The following is a 26153-nucleotide window of genomic DNA, read 5'->3' on the forward strand; positions in this document are numbered from 1 at the left end:
TCATTACTGACAACAATACATACGATTTACTAGAGCACACTGATTCAGGTTTTTAAGGTACTGACTTGATTCTCTTTCTTATTCCTTTAGTGTAACAGAAAGATCAATATTGTGTTTGCAGTCTAAAGATTTTTATTATCAGTTAGCATCATACAAAATGGCAAAAACTCTAAAGGGTTTAGAAAATTCACGACGCTAAAATGCCACTAAAAGAATAAGCAGCATCTCACAATCACAGAACAATCATAGGACACACAAAGTAAAACATGTTAACCTGTATAAGCACTGGCTACACAGCAGGAACTACATATCACACATTTACAAGCTAAAGTACACATAAAAAACAGTTTAGTGTGCAAAACGACGAGGGCAGTAGATTTGATTTGCCCCGTCCTCCCATCACTTCGTGCTGTGCGGACATTCTTCATGTTCCAGATGCTCTCCCGTGTGTTCATCCGTCTCCGAACGTCTTCATGTGGAGGTCGCTTACAGTAAAAACGAGGACAAAACTGACCTTGCAAAGTGTACTCAGATGCACGGCATCGATCATAATCAGCAGTAATCAGAAGTAGTTCTTCCACGTGATCCCGAGTGGCAGACCCGACAGGTAAACACGTTGAACACGCATATATTCTAAAAACAGAACACTCAAATGAATACCTTCAGCGATGTAAAGACTGAGATCAGTTACAAGTTTGGTCCAATACGAGGAAACAAAAGTTTAAATATTTCTCTTTAAAGGCATAAAACACTACATCGACACTAGAGAGGGCAGCAGGAATTCAATCCAGTACGTTGGAGTCACTAAAGTGCACTGACATGTAAAATGCCCTCGTTGGATAAAATTACTAAAGATATTTAACGATTTAAAAATGTTCCAAGTGCACTCCCCATGTGCGTGATTCTTGGGGAGGAGCTAAGTCGCACTTGGGTTAGTAGTGTGCGTTTCTGCAAACAGTCCATCAGATGTTCAGCAGGTTAAAGCATCACAGAGCAGTTCAGTGTTATGATTCTGTCTCCAGCTATCTCCAAAGCAGCATCTCCTCTGTGATCATTCGTGCATGTTGATGTGTCACTACGTCTTTTCTGAATATCTCTACATGATGTCTTTGGCGGAGGGAACGTCCGTCCTCCTTACAACTTCCCCTCTTTTAGGATTTCAGGTGGAGAGACGCGACTTTCCAGATCAGCTGTTATTTTCTGTGAAGGACGAGGAAAGAGCGTTACTATTCAACAGATGAGGGAAGTAGTTATTAGATAGTTATTCACTGGTATCAAATCACAGGAATCCATAAACTGTTAGTCAGTTAACCACAAATGTCATCTTTAAAAAAATACAACTGTTGAGAATCTTCGTCTTAAGTTTCATTTTGTATTTTCATGGTGAGTTTTAGAGGAGGTTGAACTCAGAGGATAAATGATAAACTCCACATGAACAGCAGACGAACCTCAGTGGAGTTCAGTAGGAACAACCTCAAATGTTATTATGTACAAAACAGCAGTCAGGCTTTAGTGAAGAATTATTCAAACGCTCTACTTTTGCTCCTTCAGTCACAGTTTTGTTTAATGCTCTGGAAGGTTCAATGGCAGTTTTCTCACACTGAAGATCAGTTTTTGCTTTTGTCCATTGTGTGTCTGTGTGGTAAACAACAGATGTGAGTAAACCCCTCTTTAAAATGTCAAACGACTCATTTATGCTACCTCTCAGTAACTGCATTACTTCTAAGTTGAGAAATTTAATCTCATCTGCAGTCAAAAACAAATACTCTGGACTCAACAAAAGTGAACACACCTGTGACCACAAACACACAAGTTCAAAATCCTATCATTACGGAAACAAAACTGAGTATGACTGTGATTTCCAATCAGCTTAACTGCATGAACATGAGTATAAAATAGGAGTGAACTTGGCCAAGACTACCACAGGGAACACATCGTCCCAACACTGAAGCACAGAGGTGGGAGTGTGATGATACGAGGCTGCATGAAGGCAAAAGGTGTCGGGGACACGATGTTCATAGACGCCTGTGGATATACTTAAATGCAATGTGCAGACTTCCAATCTGCACAAATTTGGCAGAGGATAAATATTCCAGCATGATAACAGCGCAGAGCATGTTGCCAAAATCACATGAGTTTTTCTAAGTAGCAGAATCTCACTCCAGAAATTCAGCATCCATCCATCCATCATCTATACACCGCTTAATCCTCACTAGGGTCACGGGGGGCTGGAGTCTATCCCAGCTGACAGGGTGAAGGCAGGTTCACCTGGACAGGTAACCAGTCTATCACAGGGCTACACTTAGAAACAGACAACCAAGCACACTCACATTCACACCTACGGACAATTTAGAATCACCAATTAACCTCAACATGTTTGTGGACAGTGGGAGGAAGCCGGAGAACCCGGAGAGAACCCACGCTGCACGGGGAGAACATGGAGACTCCACGCAGAAAGACCCCGGGTGTCCTCATTGGGACATGAACCGGCGACCTTCTAGATGCGAGGCAACTGTGCTAACCACCGATCCACCTTGCAGCCCAAATTTAGCATCCTCCACTCCAAATAGGATTATGCCTGTCATCACAACTAAAGTTGGACATAGAAAGAGAGATTGGACTACTTCAACAATTTCCCTGAGGTTTTTACCAAAGGGATCAATAAAGCTGAATGTGTCTATCTAATCTATCTACTTTTCAGCTTAACAGTAATATAATCAGAATCAGAATCAGCTTTAATGGCCAAGTATGTACACAACATACAAGGAATTTGGTTTTGGATGTTGGTGTCGCCCTAGGAATGAGCAAGGAATGATAGAAATAGGAAAATAAAGTAAAATAACTACAGAAAGAAAAAATAAATAATAATAATAATACAAAATAGCAGAAAAAATAACAGTTTTGGCTGAGAATGGCTCAGCTATTCAGTAGAGTCATGGCTGTGGGATCGAAACCGTTTTTATGTCTGGTGGTTTTAGTGTGCAGGAGAACAGTTCATGACCAGGATGCGTGGGGTCTATGACGACGTTCCCTGCCCTCTTCCTGGTTCTGTTGGAGCACGGTTCCTGGATGGATGGAGGGCAGGGGGGCTCCTTACTAATTACTGTAAGGTGACACAGTGTTGAATCATTTAGGTGACATTGCTCAGTGGTGTCATTCCGTCATGCATGTGTGTGTGTGTGTATGTGTGTGTTGTAGGCTCACTGCTGTTGAAGCTCCACAGAGTCGGGCCCCTACCTTGGCAGGTGTGTGTTTTGGTTTTAAAGAGGTTGTGGGTTAATGTCAAGACTGCTGTTGCCAGGGGCGACCGCACGACGTGGCCCCGTAGTCCTGCACCGACGAGATGGAGTCTGTAGGCTGGAACGATAGCTCGGGTGTCACACCTCTGAGGGACCCTCGGGGGGTCACCTCATCCTCCAGCGCCTCCTTCATACCACAGCAGCAGCAGCAGCGTCTCCAGAAACTCCTGCACACCCAACTACACTACAGCCTGCCCACTAGTGACACTGAGGATACTAGTCAAGATGTCACTTTATTAATTTAGATTTTCATCCATTTATCTTTCAGGATTTCTCATTTCTATGAATTTCCCAGAACTGTCTCTTTAACAGAACGAGGATAAACACGTCTTATTCAGGCTCTGTTGGTGTGCAGGATTACTGGTGCTTCCCATTTTAGCTGCATTTGCATTGTTAAAATTAGAACGTTATAAATAGAAAAAAGACGAGAAAAAAAAAACAGCAAAAGTGGTCCCAAGCTTGTCTGAAGCAACAGATGAGACGCAGAGCACCCGAAGTGAAGCGAGCGTTCGTTTATTCATTGTTAAAGATCCAGAGGTGGTTTTGAGCAGCTGGATGCCACCGAGGTTTGGTGTTTGTGTTGATTGAATTTGGCTGTTTTTTGTTGTTGTTTTGTTTGTTTTTTATTAACAATGTCTTGCTGTTTTTTTTGTTTTTTTTAAATAATTTGATACCATGATTTATAGAGCAGATTTTTTTTTTTTATTTTGGTCATACAGCATCTGTTTGACAGCTGTCAACTGCACCAGCATAAAAGTATAAAACAGCACAAAGTATTAACCCTGTTCAGGACTTTTGGGATCTTTTGGTTTAGGTGACAGGTATTGTTTTTTTATTTCTAAAAAGAGGGACATTTGTCATGCATTTGGAACCAAAAATACGTCAACGTCAGATATTTTGCACTGATTCTTTCTTCTACGTTCGGCAACATGAAAGTCCTGAACAGGGTTAAGTTGAAATGAGGGTTTTTTTTTAGCAAAACTATGTAAACATGCTTTTTATTTTTTTAGCACGAGCCTGAGAGCCGTCAGACGAAGCAAAGCTGAGAGAAAATTGTATTTGTTTTATGAGTTGAGAGCAAAAGTTTCCACCAGTGCAGCTCCTGCATTCAGCCAGCAACATGTGAAGGACTGCAGAGCAGCAGCCAGCAGAGAACAGGATGCATTCAGCCCAAAGCCAAGGTAGGAATTTAAACCCCTTTCAGACACGGGATACGTAAGTTTGCTGGCTTCCTCGACCCGTTAAGTGACGGCATTCTGCCATTCAGACACTTTCACGTTGATGTTTCTCATGGAGAGAAAGTTCATTTTACAGAAAACTGACCACATTCAGATGCCGTCAGATTAACAGAGAGGAGCGCATGTCTGAAAGGGGTTTAACACGCTCCCTCTCCACGGGGATGTGAAGATCCCACCTCTGATTTGAGATGTACTTACGCTCACTGTCTGCACCTCCGTCTGCAGGTTGGCCTTCTGCCGGCGGAGGTCAGATTTGATGAGGCCTGTGATAAAAATGGAACAAGTTAGCTGCGGAGATGGACGCTTGATCATGTTGGAAGGAAAAATGCAAATGTGTGTTCATTTAGCGTTCAACTTAAAATCCCCAAAAGATAGCAAACAGTGGTGATGGGCCTCTGTTATTTAATTTTAGGCTAAAATACGAAAAAAAAAAAGGACACTGAGGGGCAAAAATTTAAGGCAGGCATCTACTAACTATGCACTATTTTATTGTTTTAAAATGTGTAGGATTTAACTGTATTTAATTGTCATAAAATCCACTTTTTTCATTTAATTTTATCTTTTTACATTGTGATTATGAACTTAGCCACTAGGGGGCAACATTAAGCTATAAAAGACAAAACACACAATGGTTTAAGGTTTAAACAGTGAAGCTAAAACACACAGTGTTCCTTTAATATCACATGCATGAAGTTGAACATTGACTGTTGTTTTCAGTCCTGTTCCATGTCGTGAGCACCAGTACAGGAGCGCTGAGGTTAATATCTTACCCGTCATTACTGTTCCTATTAGCAGGAAGAAGCACAGGAAGATGTTTCCAGCTAAAGTTCCCCATTTATCGATGATCTTGCCTTGAGAGATGGTGAAAATGATTCCAAAGATCTGAAATGAGAGCCGAAAAATACGTGCACAGGCCCAAAACAACATCTGTTAAAACCATAAAACCAAACTATGAAACCAATTTTTTTCTTTTTTTTTTTTTTTTTTTGCAAAAAGACATCATAGGATGCATTTGCAAATAATTTCATATATATTTCATTTTTGTTTAACAGATGAAATTGTTAAGTTCAAGTTAAATTCTGTAAATATATTTCGAAAATTAGATATAATTACTAGCAACTAACAGGTATTCTGTCTGTAATTTTACATACCTATTGAGTAAATGACAGATATCTTCTATGACAGAAGTTTCCACAAAATATGTTGAATGAATGTGTATTTATCAGTGTGTAATATCTATATATGTAGGCAATAATCGCAACCTGTCAAAATAAAGCTTTGATTATTCATCATGTTATATACATCAAGGCCAGGAAGTGTAGTTTCTTTCTAAAAAAAAAATGACTGAATGTTTGTAAGATGGTTGTTTTCCATTATTTTACTGTATTTCTTTTTTTCTGCTAGAATATTACAGGGGTTTTTGTTGTTGTTGTTGGTTTGTTTGTTTGTTTGTTTTGTCCAGTGTACAGGTAATCACGCCAACAACACTGACCTGAGCTGAACAGTTCAGCAGTCCAGACGAGGTTCCCTCTGACTCGGGGTAAGTGAGCTCCACTGCAAACTCAAAGCCCAGAGGCAGATATCCTGTCATGAAGAAGCTGCACACACACACACAGACACACACAGACACACACACACACACACACACACACAAAGCTAAGGTCGAATTAAAACCTCTCGTAGCCGCCTCAGAAGCAGCAAATGTAAAAGTAGGACACGTGTATATTGCCGTATAATACATCCTGTCTGGGTTTTAGAAACGAAAGCCCGACAAAGGAATCGCTATGGAAACCAGCTATGGCCATAATCAGCTTACCATAAATAGTAATAATTGTAAAGGACAAAGCATGTGGACTCGGCGGAGAGTTAATTTTGCTTTGACAAAGCCGCACTCATGCCATTTTAATGAAATGCTCCGAACATGAACGGAGAGCTTCACCTGAGCGTTTAAAATGTCATTAGTGACGACTTAAGAGCTGCTAAGTGCTGGACGTCTAATGTGACGGCGGCGGTTCACCTTCGGGTTAAAATTAGTCACAGGACTGTGTAATGAGACATGTCACAATCAGCCTTATCTCTCGTTAACCCGCTGAATGAATCACCTCAAAGACACCAATTAACTCTTAAGTGCTGCTAACCGGGAGCTCTTTCCTACCAGATATTATCCACCTTTGATATGTGTCAGGGTTCACGTTTAATGGCAGTGATGAACTTGTCTTTGGTGAAATGTTTGTACTCGGCCTGTTTATTCAGTCCATCCCAAAAATCCTTGTATGCACGGTCAGTTATGTTAAAGAGCCTTCGTGCGTAAAGCTCCTCAGAAATCTTGTTTTTTACTCTGCCTTCATGCAACAGCCTTTCTGACTAAACATTTTAAGAGTACACAAAGTGTTTTTCAGCTGCAACCCAGTCTCGACAGTTTTGCCAAATCAGTTTTCTTCCAATAAATCAGCATTTCAGCACATTTACTGGTCAAAATAAAAGAGTAACCCGACGCTGTTGCATCCCACGGTTAATTTTTACCCACATTTTGCAGCTTGTTTGATGTTAAAGCCCTGACTCTGATGTTTATGACACCTCTGCTCATTAATGGTTACCCACCCTAAAGCTCCAGCCGTGACGAACACCACCCACAGGTGACCCAGGTTGAGGGTGAAGGCGTAGATCAGCATCCCAACCAGAGAGAGGATGTACACGACCAGGGTGGTCTGTCTGTGGAGACAGGACACGGATATCAGCCACCTTGGACGTAGCGAAGTCATAAAAAAACAGACTACATAGCGCTGAGAGGATGAAGTTGGGCCGTGTGCTTTGTCCGACACGCTGAGATCCAAAAAAGCTTAATAATGAAAAAGGTCAATTTAATATAACATGCACAAAATCTAACAAAATTAATATCACAGCGATCAAAGGTTGTGGTCAACATCCCACTCACCCTCTGCTTCACCAACTGCATACGCACAGGTGAGCAGGTAGCTGAACAAACTTCACTACCCTGTACCATGTGACCAGCTCCCAACATCCATCCATCCATCATCTATACACCTTAATCCTCACTGGGGTCATGGGGGGCTGGAGTCTATCGCAGCTGACTCAGGGTGAAGGCAGGTTCACCTGGACAGGTCACCAGTCTATCACAGGGGTCACATTCACACCTACGGACTGTGGGAGGAAGCCGGAGAACCCGGAGAGAACATGGAGACTCCACGCAGAAAGATCTTGAGTGTCCTCACCGGGATGTGAACCAGCGACCTTCTTGCTGCGAGGCAACAGTGCTAACCACCAAGTCACCCTGCAGCCCTACATTAGTCTATGAAACTTAAAACAGTTAAATCACTCACGTTTTCAAATGTCTCATTTTTAAAAATGTCCCAAATAATCCATTTGCACGAATCAGCGTCTGACAAAAACAAAACATTTGGTTCTGAGAAATCATGAGTGACTCAACCAACAGTCATGTGGCAAAAAAATCAGGGACTTTTTTGGCTAAAGTGGGGTTAACTACAAGTATAGACACAAATTTAAAATGGAAGATATTCAAAAATGTATTGGCTACACAGGGCTGCAGGGTGGATCAGTGGTTAGCATCGTTGGCTCACAGCAAGAAGGTCGCCAGTAAGTGCAGCCCTGTGATAGACTGGTTACCTGTCCAGGTGAACCTGCCTTCACCCTGAGTCAGCTGGGATAGACTCCAGTCCCCTGTGAGGATTAAGCGGTGTATAGATGATGGATGGATGGATTGGCAACACATGTGGGCACCTGGAAAAATGTTCCACATGTTGATTCCATTTTTTCTTTCATGCTATTGTTGTGTTGTTTCCATGGAGGTGCTGCAGTGAAAACTGAGCCTGATGCCTAGAAACACTTTGGGTTCAGAGAGTTTAAAAGCGCTGCGACATTACGCTCATGCCTCCAAGTCGCCATACGTGTATGTAGACATACTACATGATCTGAGAATCTATTGTTACTCTGAAAGTTCCAAATCATCTAAGAGTTTAATCAGATTTGACTTATACATTACTGTTTAAGATTATGAGTCCTGTGACCGGGCTCGTGTTCGCTACATACCTGCTAAAGCCGATCTGAACTAGAAAATCCTCCGGTATAGTTTTTTGTGTTTGCACGTATACATTTGTAGAAACCATCTGGACACTTAGCAGGAAAATATTTCCAAAAATGAACACTCAAATTCTTAAACAAGCAACTGTAGGCAGGCAAATTTAGTTTTCAATATTTTATGTGTTAATTCCAAAAAATATCTGCTCTATTTAAAAGAAAACACACTTTGTCTCATTTCTGACTACAAGAAATTGAGGTTAAATTCGGTGCGCTGGGAGTAAAACGATCCAGTGACTTATAGCTGAAGGAATTCTCATTGTGAGATTTAAATCTAGCAGAGTGCATGTTGTGACGGGCCCAATGAGCACCAATGTAAGCTTCAGTAAAGAGGAGTTGTCCTTAATCTAACGTTATTCCTGCGTCATTGAAAAACACTTGTCCCAATGCAAACACAGGCTCACTCTGGTAAAGCTGTCTCTGGTACAACCACGCGTGAAATATGCTGCAAAACATTTTTGTTAATATAGCCCAGTCCTTTGACTCTCTCCAACATCGGACTGCTTTGACAGCTAAGCATCCTAATGGCATGTAAGGAATCTGAGGATCATAATAGTTTGCACGCCAAACCACCGAGGGCAGCAAACATCTAACACGATCTAACAGGGTCATTTTGTGGGAAAAAAATTAAGTAAACAGGTAAAATCATTCATCTAATCGATCAAAATGGAAACAAAAGCATCAGTTATCAGATATCGTCTCAGTTAAGACTGCATCATTGCTGTTTTCATGTTTAATGCGGCGGCAGAAAGGCCCGAGCTGCGACCATAAAGTGTAGCTTGTCAGTCCAGATAAGCAGAGAGGGACATCACATCTAAACTCAGGTCCGTTGGATTCTTAGTCGTGCCAATTTGAACGAAAAGCTTTGATTCACTTGGACGTCTCTCGGGATGGATGATTTAAAGGATGTTCGTACAAGGAGCCAATGTTTTAAAGAGCTAATGTCGTAGAGAACAGGAGTGAATGCTGACCCTGCATCGTTTCCTTTCACAGCTCACAGGGAGTTCTCCATCCATCATCTATACACCGCTTAATCCTCTCTAGGGTCGCAGTGGGGCTGGAGTCTATCCCAGCTGACTCAGGGTGAAGGCAGGTTCACCTGGACAGGTAACCAGTCTATCACAGGGCTACACTTAGAGACAGACAACCAAGCACACTCACATTCACACCTACGGACAATTTAGAATCACCAATGAACCTCAGCATGTTTCTAGACTGTGGGAGGAAGCCAGAGAACCTGGAGAGAACCCACGCTGCACAGGGAGAACATGGAGATTCCACGTATCCACTTAGCAGCATGGTTTTTTTGACGCCAACCCCTGTTTGGTCCAGACTGAAATATCTCAACAATTAACTGATGTATTCCCTTGAAATTTCGGTGCAGGCATTCATGGTTTCCAGTACATGACATCCATTGATTTTGGTGAAACTTCTATTTTGTGTGAGATGTCCTAACTACTTGATGGATGCTACAAACAATGAGGTAGTTATCAGTGACACTTTGTTAATCAAATGATTAATTTGAGTACATTTTTAAGAAAAAGAAGAAGAAATCCCTTTACTCCAAGCTCTTAAGTTTGAATATTTTCAGTTTTTTTGCTCATTTATGAAAATAAACTGAATATTTTTGGGCTGTGGAGAAAACTAAACAACATCTTCATCTTATTCACTTTTTTTTGGCATTTTATAGCCCAAACAACTAATAAATTAATCAGCAAAATAACTGACAGATTGATCACCAGTACTTGCAGACATTCCCATTAGTCTTAGCTGCATTTTGTATTTACAGGGATAAATTAAAATACACGTGCATGCTCACATAACCAGCCATGCAAAGCTGCTACCATGGACTTGATTCTTAGTCTTGTTTGTCTACACCATCATTGATTTCCTAATGGGACTTTTAACGTGATGACCTGTGAGCACAAATCAACCAAATTCCAATAATCTTTAACACCCACAAGCAGATTTACTGTAGGTCAGCCACTAAGCCTCGGTTCCTCCTCAGTGTCTGGAGTCAAAGCTTGGTGTTGTTTCTGTGCACATCAATAGTTTACAATGCTTTAAATCTTACTTGTAGGTTTTGGTCTTGTCCAGCCAAATGCCACATATGAGGGAACCCGCCATGCCAGCAATGACGATGGTCAGACCAATTCTCCCAGCGTTCACCTCTTCACCCTGAGAGGAGAAACATTGACGTTTCTGGTTTACAGACCACACAAGACGTTCGTGACATTTTGCAGCCGGCAGTTATTTTGACCAAGAGGGCCGCAAACAATCAGATTGCTGATATTTGCGTCAGGGTCATCTCCCCGGTAGCTTTACGGTTCAGCGTCGGTGGACGTCACACAAATGTTGACATGCTGAGACTTTACTGAGCTCAGCAGGAAAGGTTCACAGAAGACAGAATAAAAACAAAATTGTTTGAATATTAAGTACAAAATGCAGCAGTTCTGTTTTGCAGCAGACACACAGGGACTCACAGGATAGTGTTCGATGATCATCCGGTTCAACAGCGTGGAGATGGCGTAGAAGCAGCCGACGTTCAGACCTGCAGACGACAGAGAACATCGACTCTCAGATGATATGAATGGGAGCTCATGCTTCCACATAAATATCAAGTCTTTCTTAGCCCCAAAACATTGATTTTTTTTAGATTAAAATACTGCAAAGATGGTTCATTTCAACATGACTGTACGACACGAAACACAATCAAGATGGATCTGCACCATATGAAACACTTAATACTGGAATACATCGATCTTAATGTGATGCTCATTGGACACAAAAAGACCTTAAATCTGATTGTTTTGACATGTTAAAGGTTTACATTTAGACAAATCTGAATATTCTTTTGTCAATCATTACCATTGCCATTTCTAAACAGTGACCTTTGAGCAAAAAAAACAAAAAACGTCAAAGGCCATCAGATAAATGCACCATACAGTCACTGAACTGGAAGTCCAAGTGTGATGATGACAGACCCTCGTATCTGTGCAGCAGCACAATCAATAGAGTTTATCTTAAGACGGTGACAGCTTCAGACACGTAGATATCTATTTGGAGGTTTTGACATCTTCTCACCTTTTACCTCAATAATGCGACAACATGCTGTCATGGACCGGTGATAAAAGTGAAATGTTGGAGTGTGGGATGACCTGCGTGTCACAATATGACACAGAAGCACGTGAAAATATTTATCACACTTCCTCCTCTCTTAGTGATATCATTTCATATGACCTACCTACGAACTTAAAGCTGTGAAACTGGGCAGAGCTGAGCAAAGGATGGTGTTCAAAATAAGAACATGGGACCTGCTTTGGTCAAACATCTGCACGTAGGGAACTGAGAGCTGTCACTAAAATGGTTAATTCAAAAAACTAGTTGCTGTTTGAAGGGGATTCTTAAAAACTGAAGTCGTGGAGAAATGCGCAGCCAATGGCAGACTTAAACCCGCCGTCTACATCCAGTGAGTCAGACTAATAAAAACACCCACAAGTTCTGTGGAATGAGGAACTGAAAATGAAACTTAAGAAGTGGCTCAAAACCTCCTGGAATCCCCACAGCGCTGTCTGTAAAGCAGAGTACCAGCTGGAAAGTACGAGCTTCATGGTAGCAGCCAGGCTTGTTTTACATAACTGGGAGATAGACCATAGGGTACAGTGAGACTGACACTTTTCAACAATAACCAGGGTAAATAAAGCAAATCTTGCCAACTATGGATTTATTTTCTAGCTTACATTACGGGTTTAGTGTCTAAGAGTTTAAATAGATGTCTTTTATGTTTACATTTATGCTGTATGTAGGAGGTATGTCAGAAAAGTTCCATCACTGGTGTCACAAAAGATGTATTTCAAACCCAAACTACAACTTTTCCCCTTCAGACGATCAACCAGCACGTCTACAAAGAGATCCTGCGGCGTTTGCTTCATTCAGAGAAAAGGCGAGAGTTGTGGCAGGACGAGTCGTGGCTGCTTCACCATGACAACCTGCTCACAACGCCCTGAGCATCCCACAGTTCCTGGCTGGAGCAACCTCCCTACTCACCCCACCTGTCTCTGTGGTATTTTTTTCCTCTTCCCCAAGGGGGTCATCAAGGGGACCAGTTTAGAAGACGTGGACGACATCAAGATGGCTGTGACGACGGAGGATCCTGGATGAATCCTTCCAGGAGTGCATGCCAGCGTGGCAGAGAAGGCTGGAGAAGTGTGTTAGACTCCAGGAGGATAACTTGGAAGGGGAAAACTTGTGGTTTGTAGTTTGGATTTGAAATATATCTTTTGTGACACCAGTCCTGGAACCTTTCTGACACACCTCATATGTTTGCATCTAACATGAGGACATCCTGCTTTTCACTGTTTTATATCACTGTAAACAATTAAATATACTTTTAAAAAAACATAGCTTTTTTAATAAAATCCTTTTTAGTGGCAGAATGAAACTGAAGATCAGTAATCAGTAGTTTACGCTGTCAGTAAAACACCTAACAAGGCTGAAACCACAGGAGGGGACCCACCATAGCTGACCACCAGGAGCATGAAGGGTTTGTTGCGCAGCAGCCTCAGGATGGAGGCCATGTAGGAGTACTCGTCAGGCTGTATGCTCCTGGACTGGGCCTGGGCCTGGGTGGGAGGGAGCTCCGGTCTCTCCTGAAACACTACAAAACAAAGTATTTGTAGAGGTTACTTGTGCGGCAGTCTGTCCTCCTATCAGCCAGAGGAGGTCAAAGATCAGTGTGACGCTTAACAGTTGAAGTGGAAGGTCAACAGGAGTTTGAGTGTATGTGCACACGTGCCCGTACATGTCAACAAAGCAGAACTGGACCGGCCTCTCATGATACCATAAGTCAGTCAAGGAGGCTTGTGCTGTCCATACACAGCTACACTGTTCACCAGCAGACTGATAATCACCTGTGTGACATATCTGGTGTCAATAAGCCAAACAGACGTTATCAGTGTTCTCATCTAATGTTTTTATGCTTTCATTGGCTTTAGTCATCTCTTTGGGCTTTTTCTCCGTGTCTATTATAATTCCTTCTATGAATAATTTTGAATCACTTGCAAAGAACAACATCAAGAGTACGTGGCACCTCTGACTCCGGGTGACTTTCAGTCCTTGGCGGAGGACAATTCAACGAGCTGTGTGGAGGATGATTTCATAAAACACTGCTATGACTCCCTGAGTTCCTGTTTCAGTGTTTCACATCGTGTCCAAATGCATTTCATCAAAAGATCAACAATTACAGCAATTACTGCAGCTGCTCATCTAGTGGAGCGCGGTGCTGGTGAGCTTTTCGGTAGAAAGCACATCTCAGGGAGACTCGGCGGTGCTGACTGAGGAGCCTGACAAACACTCTGACGTGAAGAGGAGCGAGCTGGATGTGAAAAACTGAACTTTAATGCTGAAAAAATCCTTCTACAGAATCATTTATTTATGTAAAAGAGAAGTGCAGTCCTAAAAATTGCCATTATTGTAAGAGACAAAGCAGGCAGCTTCATCAGTCACTAGTAACACTATCAAGACGATGCTTTGCTTTATTTATTTTCCAAATCATGATTGTGGAAGTTAACTGACTGTGCGATTGCTGCATGACTGAGCGAATAACTCCGGCAGCTCTCGCTCTGTTTTGTGGATAGTCATCTACTTTTGAAGACTTACTGATTTTTCTTGTAGACTAGTTCTAGCAGCTGGACTTGCTTGAGTTCCTTGAAGACGTTTCACCTCTCATCCAAGAGGCTTCATCAGTTCTGACTGACTAGTTCCAGATACTAATATCCTTAAGGAGTCCTATAAGTATCTGGAACTCCAAACTAGTCAGTCAGAGCTGATGAAGCCTCTTGGATGAGAGGTGAAACATCTTCAAGGAACTCAAGCAAGTCCAGTTGCTCCAATCAAACTACGAGAATAGCCTGGATGGCTGAGAATCTACAAGACTTACCGATGATGACGAGGACAAAGATGAAGGTGGCGACACCTGCGCTGATGTAGAACATGATTCTGATGTGATACGCCAGCTCGGCCATGTCGTCCACGTTGGGCACCAGGATGGGCGGCACCAGGAACCCGATGGCAATACCCATCTGTTGGTGGAGAGGCACGACATGAAAAACTGGCTCAGTGCCTTTAGCTGACGACCACAAACACACACATATGTGGAGAACACATCAGTACAAAAGCGGTAAAAGATAATGAATCAGAAAAGAAAAAGGAAGTTAAGCCTTTTGCAAAGAGAATGCTGCCCTGCAAAAAAGAGCCAGACTGGCATTTGGCTGCTGGACATCTGTGTGAGTGATGTCTGTTACTGTAACAGCATTAAAAGCTTTTTTGACATATGTAATAACTGCATTGGTGTTAAAGGAGTAGTCTGACATGGCTGTAGCTTTACCCAGACACACGAGTGACATATAACTCAGAGAATTTCCAAAAATGTCAAACTCCTGCTTTATAAAGAGTACAGATAACGCAAAACGTCATCTTGTGAAATGTGCCTGGTACGAGGATAAAATGTGATCAACGATTGGCAACAGTTCTCGTGGATCCCGGACGAATGCGGGTGGGTTGGGGGTGACTAAACTTTCCAAATTTTAATACCACCAGGAGTAGTGCCAACTCCCTCAGCTTCCTACTGCCTCAGGAACATTCCAGAGGGGACACCAGCCGAGGTCCCTCCGCTCTGGGGGAAAGGTGAGGGAAGGAAAAGGTGACGCTCCTTCAGGAGGAACAAACTTGAGCCCGAGGTTAGTGCAAGCACAGAAATAGAGACCTGTTACCCTCTGCAGCACCCTGACGCACAACAAGCTGATGCTGCAGATCTAACACGAGTGGCCGAGGTTTAACCTACCTTGCAATCACTGAAAGCTTTTGTAAGATATTCACAAGAGCCTTTAGTTGTTGAATCATCTGAAGCAAACAAAGGGTGCTGCATCTCTATTTTTGATATGCAGAGCGAGCCGTGCTAACTCGGGGGGGCAAATGTGCAAAACAAGCGTAACTCATTTTCACTTTAAATCAAGGATGGCCTCCCTTACAAAGTTATTTTTAGCACAGAAATCTGTTAAATCTTCAAAGCATGGCGGGCCTTTATGGAAATCCTACCTACTTTGTGTTAATGTGAACTATTTCTAAATGCCCGGGGGGAAATGTAAAAAGGCTCCGGTCTGAAAACTTGCAGGGAAGTATCAGGTTTAGGGACCGAAGCCAAGAGAATTAAGTCGTGGTGAGCAACTAAACATCAACAACAATGTGTCCTCTTATCTTCGTCGGCGGGGAGCGGGACGAAAGCACAAAACAAGAACATGCATGACAATGACCGGCATGTGGTGTTTGGTCTCATGAAGGAGAACCGGTTTAAGAGCATCGTGGGGGGGGGTCGGACTTCTTTTGATGGTATATGTTTATGTACACTGTCCAGGATCGTGGTGGGAACACAAAGCGTCCAAAACCCTATACACAACACGTCCGGTATGCATTCACTTGTTTTTACTGGCTCGTACAGAAAGGAATCAGTCGGAGCTAAACTGAAATACAAAGGCAGATTCTTGCATTTGGAAATGACTTTAGAGTGAATCACAACTTTTAAAACTGTCACTGGAAAGTTTCTGTACCTCTGTGGAAGCAACACAAACGTGGCCAGAAGATGAGAGAACTCAATGACACAGTTACAGTCGTCCTCAAATGTATTCATCCCCTTCCATTAAAGAAAAGGTAAAATTCACAAAAGTCACTCAAATAAGTAGAAACTGAAAAAAGTAATAATAAAAAAAATTGCTAAATTATAATTTAGTCAAATGAGATGTTGCTTTTGAATGGTGGTTGAAAAGAATAATTTTTAAAAAATAATTGTCCCAAACAAATTAGAGCACTTTGCTGATGAGCAGTGGACCAGAACACCTGTCAACAGGTGCAGAAGTCTGATGAGAGTTACAGAAAACACCTGATGGCAGTGATTAAAGGGTTGTTCAACTAAATATTAGTTCATGGGTCCTATCATGCTTGTTTTGTTTTTTTTATTGTCATTATTTTGTTTTTTAAAATATTTCCACAATTCAAAAGCGATGTCATGATTTTCATTACATTTTTATTTATTATTACTTGTGTCAGTTTTAACGTATTTCAGTGACTGAAGCTGTTTTTTTTCCTTCTTTCATGGGAGACTATGAACACATTAAAGCATTTTGCTGAACTCTTTTATTAGGTCCTCCTTTTTTTTGTTGTTGAAAACCTATTTTATCTTGACTGTTCTTAGAAACTGTTTTAATAATTTAACTATTTTTGTTTTACCTTGTAGCACTTTGAGATTGTGAAAATATAACATGCATTATACAGCAAACTTATTATTATTATTATTATTTATTTTATTTTATTTTATTTTATTTATTTTTTTTTTATGAAGAAAATAAAAAAGGAAGTTATTTGTACAAAAGGTTAAAAAAAAAAATAATAAATTTTATAAAAAAACACCCTGGAATTAACATGTACGGTGCCCGCAGGCATCACTGGGAAAAAAAACTTTACTCTACATTCTATAGATATCATGTACTCCTGACGTTTGTGTTTGTTTTCATACTTGTGTCCTATCAGATCTGCGTGTACAAAGCCTGCAGTTCAGCCCAGGTCAGTGTCAAAGTTTTTAAAAAAAATAAAAAAAGAGTCTTTCTGTTTTTACAGTTTCTGGCTCTGATAAACATTGGGATTATGACTTTTGATTTAGTTTTTTTTAAGATAACGTGCCATTTAAACCTGCTGTGAGTTGCCGGGTTCATAATTTGTTAGACAGAGAAGGCACACAATGACACAAACCCTGCCCATGCCGGCCCGACCACCTCGCCACAGATACAGCAGCATTCTCACTGTAACCTCATCGTACAGTTCATTTACCCAAACGTGGGAGCTTGTTCTGAAGCGGACGGTTCAAGCGGTGGAAGTCACCCGCCATCCCCAGCAAATATCCCCCGGCTAGAAAGAAGAAACCACACACACATAGACATGAAGGAAATCTCGTTGAACAATTACACAATACAGGTGTCTCCCCTTTTCTTTTTTTAATGAGATAGAGCTTCTTTAGCTTCCTGATTTTTTGGGAGAGACACACCTGTTGACTGTGTGTGGCGGAAACGTACAAAGAGAAGTAGAAAATACAGCCAGAAGTTGGCTAAAATGTCTGTTTTCTGCTCAAAGTCTGCTTGTTTAGGGGGGAAAATCCAGTTCCAAACACAAAACCCTTGGCATGTAAGGCAAAAATGCTAAACTACATGTTAGACAAGCAGCTAAATGCAAACTATGAGCTAATTCTTTAGAAGCTGACGAAACAATTCAACTTCCCACACAGCACGCTGCACAAAAGAAATCCTGAGGTGATTTAACAGAACTGAAACCAACCACGTAAGCATGTGTTAGGTGTTTGGTTCTGCATTACTTCTCTAGCATCTTTTCGGCTGATTGGAAGCTGAAGCCGCAGGTTTTCTCTTCTGACAGAACGAGTGATTCATTTGGTTAAAACTGCTGCCTCAGCGAGAAGCACAGCAAAGACGGCAGACGTGACAAAGCATGCCTGCGTTTCAGCTCATTCAAAGTGCAAAGCAAGAGTGTTGAAGATGACAGAGCTTCACGTCACACACACACACAAAGATCTTTTTTCTCAGCCCAGCAGGTAAACAGGGACACACCTGGTTCCCCAGAACGCCGATGGAGCAGGCGGTGGACACCTCCTGCTGCCCAAACCACAGCGACGCGAGCCTGGACGGGATGCCCAGGATGTAAACCGTGGCCACCGAGCACACAAACTGCCCGAAGAAGGTCATGGCGAACATGTCGGGGTCGGCCGTGCTCGTCTTGATCCAGGCGCCGACGCAGTTGAAGGCGGAACCCACCACCACGATGTCCCTCATGCCCCGGTTGTCCAGCAGCCACATGACGGGCAGGATGAGAGGGATGTAGGTGAGGCAGTAGATCATGGAGAGCCAGTCGATGGCCAGGCTGTCAATGCCGTAGAAGCGCATGAAGATGTTGCTGATGATGCTGTACTGCAGCCACATGAAGCCGTTGCTCGTGGAGTAGGCGCTGAAGAGGAACAGCATCGCCCAGCGCCGCTTGTACAGCTTGGTCTCCATCAGCGGGAAGAGCTGCGGAGAGTCCCGGAACGAAGGCTCCAAGGCGTCGCCGTCGTCTCCCGGCTTGTAATCTCCCAAAACCTCTGTCTCCTTCCTCGGAGAGAAGTCCTCGGCATTCCCAAGGCTGTCCATCCACTCGTGGGACAGTTCATCTTGAGAGCTCATGTTGCTCCCACTCAAACTCTTCCTTCAGGCGTCTGCACCACTCAACAGCTGGAGGGAAGAACAAATATTTCTTCTTTCTTAACACGGTGGCAGTTTACCTGCCCGGTCCCTCCCAGCCAGCAGGCATTTCCTACATGCTGGTCGTAAACGAGCTCGTCTGCTGAGCCTAAAAGTGGAAATCACTGCTTATTACTGAAGCTGATTTGGCAGAGGTGGATCTGGGGTGCAGTTTAAATATAATGAGCAGTGCTGGAACAGATCCCTGCCAACATCTACATACCTGGCTGCCGGCGTCAGTATCCGCCTGCTTGTTTGTCTGCCGTTTAACACCTCTTCAGTCAGGTGACGGGTTTCTTTTGCGAGTTTTACTTCTTGTTTTTAAACTCCACCTCCCCGCTAAAGTCACATACCATTCGATCGCAGGTGTTGAGCGACGGCGGCTTGAGTTATTGTTAAGGGGAAGCACGTGACGCGCGACATGCATAGACGAGATAAAGTCCACAGAGAGGAGTGCAAGTCATCAGAAAAGTGACAAACTGTTAACGTGCAGAGAGAGGACAAAAGGCATGTGATGTTTTGCTGCCACTGCTCCAGTCTTTATGGTAACATACGATGCAAATATGTGAAAACAGAAGATCTAAATTACATTTAGCACCCCGTTCCATCAATATATGGAAATAAAAATGTAAACATTACCATCAGATTATCAATAAATCCTGTATCACTGCACTATAAACACACACAAGCTGCAGCCCTGCGTGCCTCTGAGCTCAAACACAAAGTGAAAGCAACCCACTGCTTGAAGACCAGTGATTGGAGTGTTTCTGCTTCACAAATTGGCTTTACTAACGCCCAATCACTTCATATTATATCATCTGTCAAGGACATTATAACAGTGGCAGACCTGGTTTAGTTGGTTTATTAAGTCGGGACACGGTGCAGTCGGTAAGAATTAGCACGGTGACACCATCCATCCATTATCTATACACCACTTAATCCTCACTAGGGTCATAGGGGGCTGGAGTCTATCCCAGCTGACTCAGGGTGAAGGCAGGTTCACCTGGACAGGTAACCAGTCTATCACAGGGCTACACTTAGAGACAGACAACCAAGCACACTCACATTCACACCTACGGACAATTTAGAATCACCAATTAACCTCAACATGTTTCTGGACTGTGGGAGGAAGCCGGAGAACCCAGAGAGAACCCACGCTGCACGGGGAGAACATGGAGACTCCACGCAGAAAGATCCCGGGTGTCCTCACCGGCGATCTTCTTGCTGCGAGGCGACGGTGCTAACCACCGAGCCACCTTGCAGCCTGCTCGCACACCAGTACGCTGGAGTTTAGTTGAAACAAACACAGAGTTTTGACTTTAATTTGAAGGTGTCCAAACCAAATGATCTGTGTAGGGGTAGTGGTGTTTTGTACGCTTTGTTCCCATTTCAGGAGGCCAGTATAAGTCATTTAGGCGGCACAGCTTGTGCTGCTGCCATCATTAAGCACAACAATGAAAATCACACCATTGTTGTTGTGCATTCAGTGTTTACATGCACCTACACAGTCTGACGCTAATCACTTGATCTTGTTCTGACATATAAAAACCCATTATACCGTTGAGTAATCAGCATTGTGTTCACGGAGAACAAATGTTGAGCTAATGCTTCAGTTAATTAGGCATAAAGCTCCACAACAGCTCTGGTGTTACAAAGCGAGGATCTGGTACAATGCAGTGATGAAATTAATCTGAATGTATAAAAAATTCTCTGCATTTAATGCTGTTTTCTTTCAGCGGCAAAGTGGCTCGATGGTTAGCACCATTGTTTCGCAGCTAGAAGGTCGCTGGGTTGCATCCCAGTGAGGACAACCGGGATCTTGCATGTTCTCCCCGTGCAGCGTGGGTTCTCTCCGGGTTCTCCGGCTTCCTCCCACACAGTCCAGAAACATGTTGAGGTTAATTGGTGATTCTAAATTGCCCGTAGGTGTGAATGTGAGTGTGCTTGGTTGTCTGTCTCTAAGTGTAGCCCTGTGATAGACTGGTTACCTGTCCAGGTGTCCCCTGCCTTCAATAGGCTCCAGTCCCCCGCGACCCAGTGAGGATTAAGCGATGTATTGATAGTGGATGGCTAATGCTGCTTTCAACACAAGCAGACAGAACATGAAGCAGTGACTTAACAAGTCAGTGAATGAATCGATGAGGTCGGCATGTGAGAGGTCAGAGGTCAAGCAGGACCAGAAGTTGAACACTTCAACTTAAAACGCTTCCAAATTGACTGGTGGATTTTTTTGCTTGATTTCATACCTGAATATGTTTGTATTCTGCTTTACATGACTGAGTTGTGATGCTGCTGGAACAAGAAGGCCTCAAATGTTTTAGCATTCGGGCCATAAAATAGAAACTATGGAGGAACTCTGATCTTTGACAGGACTGGTGGAACAAGACATTATGATCGACTGATGTGTCTGACAGAGCAGGGCTTGATGTGCATTTCTCAACTCAGTATTCCTACTGAGGAGCTGCACATGCATGTTTACTTACATACTGATCAAAGTTTACAGTCGGAATGAATCATTTTGGGTCATTCAGTGTTGTGAACATGTTGTACTTTATATGATTCTATTATACCACAACTAAGAGCTTCTGACAAACGCTTAGAGGGCATTCAAGGTGCAAAGATAATGGACAGACCAATTATTTTTGGAACTAGCTAGGACCCCAAATTTATTGGATATAACAAATCAAGTTCCTTTTTTTTAAGTTTTTTTTTTTTTTTTTTTTTTTTTTTTTAAAATAATCCCTGCCTTCAGCCTTCTAATTTTCTAATTTCTGGTTTTCGTAATCTGGTTTACTTAACCATTATTGGATAGATCAACAATAATCTCTTAATCATTTAATGCATTGATACATTTCTATATGATCAATGCATACATTTTTTCAAAAATAAAATTACATTTTAAAAAAAAGATTTATTCATTTTCAGTTGCAACATTTTATTGTCATGTGTAATATTACGTTGCTACTTCCGAATCATCATCAGTATTACTTTGTACTGTTCTAATCTAGTCTTATTTTAGTTTCTTTTTTTCTTTTTAATTTTCTACTTATATTGTAGATGCATTTACGTCTTTTCTATCAGGCACTGCATTTATTCCATTTTTATTCTGCGCAATATCTGGCACATGAAAAGTTCCATAGGATCTTAAACAAAATTGGAAAGATTTTAATATATATATTTATACAAAACAACATGTTGATTGATTTTTGAGGGGCTGCTGTAAAATCATTTATTGAAAAATAAGCAATACATAAATTAAAATATCTTTTCCAGGTTTTTTAATTCTAAAAGCATATGGCAGCATACAGGGGTTTATTATTTTAATTTTACGTCTAGATGTGTTTACTGTTGTTGTGTGTGAGTGTTCAGCAGCTTGAACGCGTGGAAATTTCCAACAGCAGCCAGATGTGGAGCCGCTGGAGTCTCCGGCTCCGTGCGCACCGAGCACAGCCATGAATGGAAGGAGTGAAGGGAGGAAAAGGAGATCCAAACCTCCTCATGATATCGAAACTACAACTCCAAAACGCACCTCGTGTTCACTATTCTTCAAGGAAACACTAAATTACACCTCAAACCATCAGGCAGCAGCTGCGCTTTGTAGTTACCGGACCGCCGGGCTGCTTCGTTGGCACCGACACTCGCGTTATTTCCATTCAAACAGCGCAATAAAACGCTAAAGCACAACCGATAAACCCATCATAAAACAATTCCAGACTCACACTTGGATCGTATCTGAACCACTTTCGGGATTTATGGGGCTACAAGTTGAGCGCAATCGGATTTAACGCTTCCTAAAAGTGTCGAGCCATAAACACAGATAGACTCTGTTACTGGTAAACAGGGCAAACATTTAAAAAAAAGAACCTTCAGTATACTATACCTGCAGCAGGACAGCATGTTCACAAAACTACTTTGAATGAATGCACAGATCCGGCAGAAGATGGCGAAATTGTGCAGACAGGCATCACGTCATTTCCCATTTGGTTGCCTCCCTCAAAACAAACAACACTCAGGTTTAAGGAACATTACACCCAAATGAACAACAAACCCTGTATTCACCGCTGGGTTAAAGAAAAATGACCATAATAAGTATTAGTTGTCTAGGAAATCTTTTTAAGTTCTTTGATCCTGACATCTGGAAGGTTTGTGAAATTCTAGCATGGTGGAAAGTTCTGGTGCATTCACTCAGAAACCAGAAGTTTCCTGTATAAAAAAACATATAGGTGTTTATTTCTCACTGTGTGGTGTTGAATCAGACTGAACACTTCCTGTTTTAGGTCAGTTAGGATGAACAAAATTATTTGTATTTGCTAAACTCCAGAATAATGAGAAAGAGGATTTCTTTTTAATTTTTTTTATTACTTTCTTCAAAGTCAGAAGTTTACATACATGTCCTTAGTATTTGGTAGCGTTGCCTTTAGACTGTATGACTTGGGTCGAATGTTTTGGGTATCTCTGCTCTGCCCACAAATCTTCTGCAGGATGGAAATCAGGACTTTGTGATGGCCAACTCCAAAACCCTGTTGTCCTGCAGCCTCTCTGTAACTAATCTGGCACTATGCTGAGGGTCGTTGTCCATCTGAAGACCCCTTTAAAGCTTTAACTTCCTGCTGATGTCTAGAGATGTTGCTTCAATATTTCCACATCATGTTCTTTTCCTCATGATGCCATCTATTGTGTGAAGTGCACCAGTCCCTCCACACCATGATGCTGCCACCCCCGTGCTTCACAGTGCGGATGGTGTTCAAGCTTCCCCCTGTAAATAGTTACTGACTGTATTTTGGCATTTCATCCTCTGGTATATTTCAGTAGCAAATATACATTTTATTGCACTACATTGAACTTCTGGACACTAGAATAGAATAGAATAGAATAGAATAGAATAGAATAGAATAGAATAGAATAGAATAGAATAGAAATTATTGATCCCCACGGAAAATTCTGAAATTCAGTGGCAAGCAGAAATAGTGATGTGACCACCACAACTGCTCTCCATCTTCTATCCTGTGCTATCCCCACCTCCACCCCTCCTGCACCTTTTGAAGGTAGGTGGCATTTTTTAAAAGGTGACCTTTGACCTCTACCAGAGCTATTTTTGAATTGATTGATCCCAAAATCTATCCATTCTGAGGACATGCCGCTCCTAGCTCACCTGTAAAATATCACCTTGTTAGACGTTAGCACTCGAGCTACAGACTGCTCACAGACACACACACACACACTGATAGCTGCCCCTCATCAGGGGCAACTACATCAAATATGTCAGTGGCAAGGGACGTACTACTTCCAAGAGAGTGTATGTTCCCAAATATGTAAAGTATATTTAGGAGTTTCTGAAGCAGGATTTTGAATTTGAACTTGCAATAGATTTCTGTTTCTACTTTGTGCAAGATCAGCTTCTACCACTGAAACATAAACCAAACATAGTAGAATGCTTTCACAAATCCATTCGAAATGTGCCAACAGATAGGACAAAATGGGATCCTGATCAGCTTCTTTCAAGGTAAACAGTCACCGTGAATATGCAGATAAGTCTTTACCACACACACACACACACACACACACGCAAAATCCTCACAAGCAGCCGCCTGATTCCTTTCTGTTGTACTGGACAAAGTAATCGTTTATGCTCGTTCCAGATTTGTGCAAACTTCAGAGGAACTTCACCAGGATGATGATCCTGTGTGTTTAGTCATTTCATGTTTGTGAAAGTATTCAAAGCGATGAACGGTGACACGAGCAAAGACACGCAGACAGATTGGTCAAAGATAACTATGAGCCAGCAGAAGTCTGGTGTGTGATGCATTCACAGCCCCATATGAGACATACACAAGGACTGAGGACAGCAAATAGACTATAACTAATGATCTGGCATCCCACCACTCACACATTAGTCCAGGGTGTTCATGAGAACGTTTTCTGTCACTACAGACTTTGGAAGACTCACCTTAACTTAAAACAAACAGACTCACAGATCAGATTGTGTGCAAGGTTGCAAACAAGCATTTTATAAATTATTTCTTCTTTCAGGTGAGAAGCACAAATAACACAGGTTGAGGTGAGGGTGGACTGCCAGTTGGGCCAAACAGAACCCACAGACCAGCAGAGAACCTGAAACCAGCTTCAGGTTTGCTCCATGCCATTTGTTTTTTTTTAGTCAATTACACAGAGATCTGTAAGGAAAAGCCAAGTTTTGACCAGTTTTGTACTGCACACATATAACTGTATTTATTCATATGTATAACTTGGAATTGGATATTGTTACAACACAGAGGTTCTGTTTGGTTTGTAAGTCTCTGGACCTGTGCAGAGGATTGTAGGTGCTGGAGCCCAGATACAAATATTTGCTTTGGATCCCCTGAGAGCTGAATCCAGCCAAGAGCTGCTAATGTAATGAAACATGTCAAACATGTAATTTCTCTCGGTTTTCAGGAGACAAACCAAAATAAAACTAAACATCGAGGTCTGAGTAAGTGACTCTTTCCGTGTGCGCATCAACTCACCTGATTGCCAAAAACTCCAATGGAGCAGGCGGTGGACACCTCATCCGCGCCGAACCACACGGACGCCAGGCGGGCGGGCATCCCGAGGATGAAGACCTGCGCCAGGGAGCTCATTAGCTGCCCGACCATGGTCACCCAGAACAGCTCCGGTTTGGCGCTGGCCACCTTGATCCACGTCCCTGCGCAGTTGAGCGCGTTGGCCAGCAGCGCCGTGACCCGCAGCCCCTTCTTGTCCAGGAGCCAGGTGACCGGGAAGATGAAGGGGATGTAGGTGAGCATGTAGACCATGGACAGCCAGTCCACGGCGAAGGCGTCCACGCTGTAGAACTTCACGATGATGTTGCTGATGATGCCGTATTGGATCCATTGGTACGCGTTGCTCAGAGAGTACGCGCTGAACAGGAACACGACCGCCCAGCGCCTCTTGTACAGACGCGTCGTGAGCGCAGAGCCGCCGTCACCGTTTGGGATGCTGCTGCTGCCGCGTTCAGCCTGGTCCGCTGGGTTTGGAGCCAAATGTGGACCGTTCTCCTTCGCATCCGGAGCGCGTCTGTCCCCCATTTTTTCTCTTCTTCTGCTTCAATTAAGATGAAGCAGCACCGCAGTAACCTACTTAGGATGCCACCAAAAAATCTCCCTCTGAAATATAAATGAATTTAGGCTTCA

The 26153-nt window shown here is 42.5% G+C and overlaps 1 protein-coding gene across 4 annotated transcripts; it reads right to left on the reverse strand.

Annotated features, from left to right (window-relative positions):
* Positions 1-109: 109 nt before the first annotated feature.
* On the reverse strand, positions 110-26153 carry flvcr2a (FLVCR choline and putative heme transporter 2a). 4 transcript variants are annotated; one of them, XM_008282887.1, is made up of 11 exons: positions 25488-26153; positions 14592-14733; positions 13170-13310; positions 11137-11204; positions 10728-10831; positions 7139-7249; positions 6030-6135; positions 5308-5419; positions 4736-4800; positions 3238-3357; positions 110-1200 (listed from the first exon to the last, which is right to left on the reverse strand). In XM_008282887.1, exons 1-10 carry the CDS (start codon positions 26046-26048, stop codon positions 3283-3285), a joined length of 1485 nt encoding a protein of 494 aa, XP_008281109.1. In that variant the 5' UTR covers positions 26049-26153; the 3' UTR covers positions 110-1200; positions 3238-3282. The 4 variants fall into 4 exon arrangements, with proteins under 4 accessions (XP_008281109.1, XP_008281093.1, XP_008281100.1 ...); XM_008282871.1 differs by lacking the exon at positions 25488-26153 and adding an exon at positions 18319-19897; XM_008282878.1 differs by lacking the exons at positions 110-1200; positions 3238-3357 and having other exon boundaries at positions 4274-4800.

Source organism: Stegastes partitus, unplaced genomic scaffold (genome assembly GCF_000690725.1).
Source record: "Stegastes partitus isolate 25-593 unplaced genomic scaffold, Stegastes_partitus-1.0.2 Scaffold8, whole genome shotgun sequence".
Lineage (NCBI taxonomy): Eukaryota > Metazoa > Chordata > Actinopteri > Pomacentridae > Stegastes > Stegastes partitus.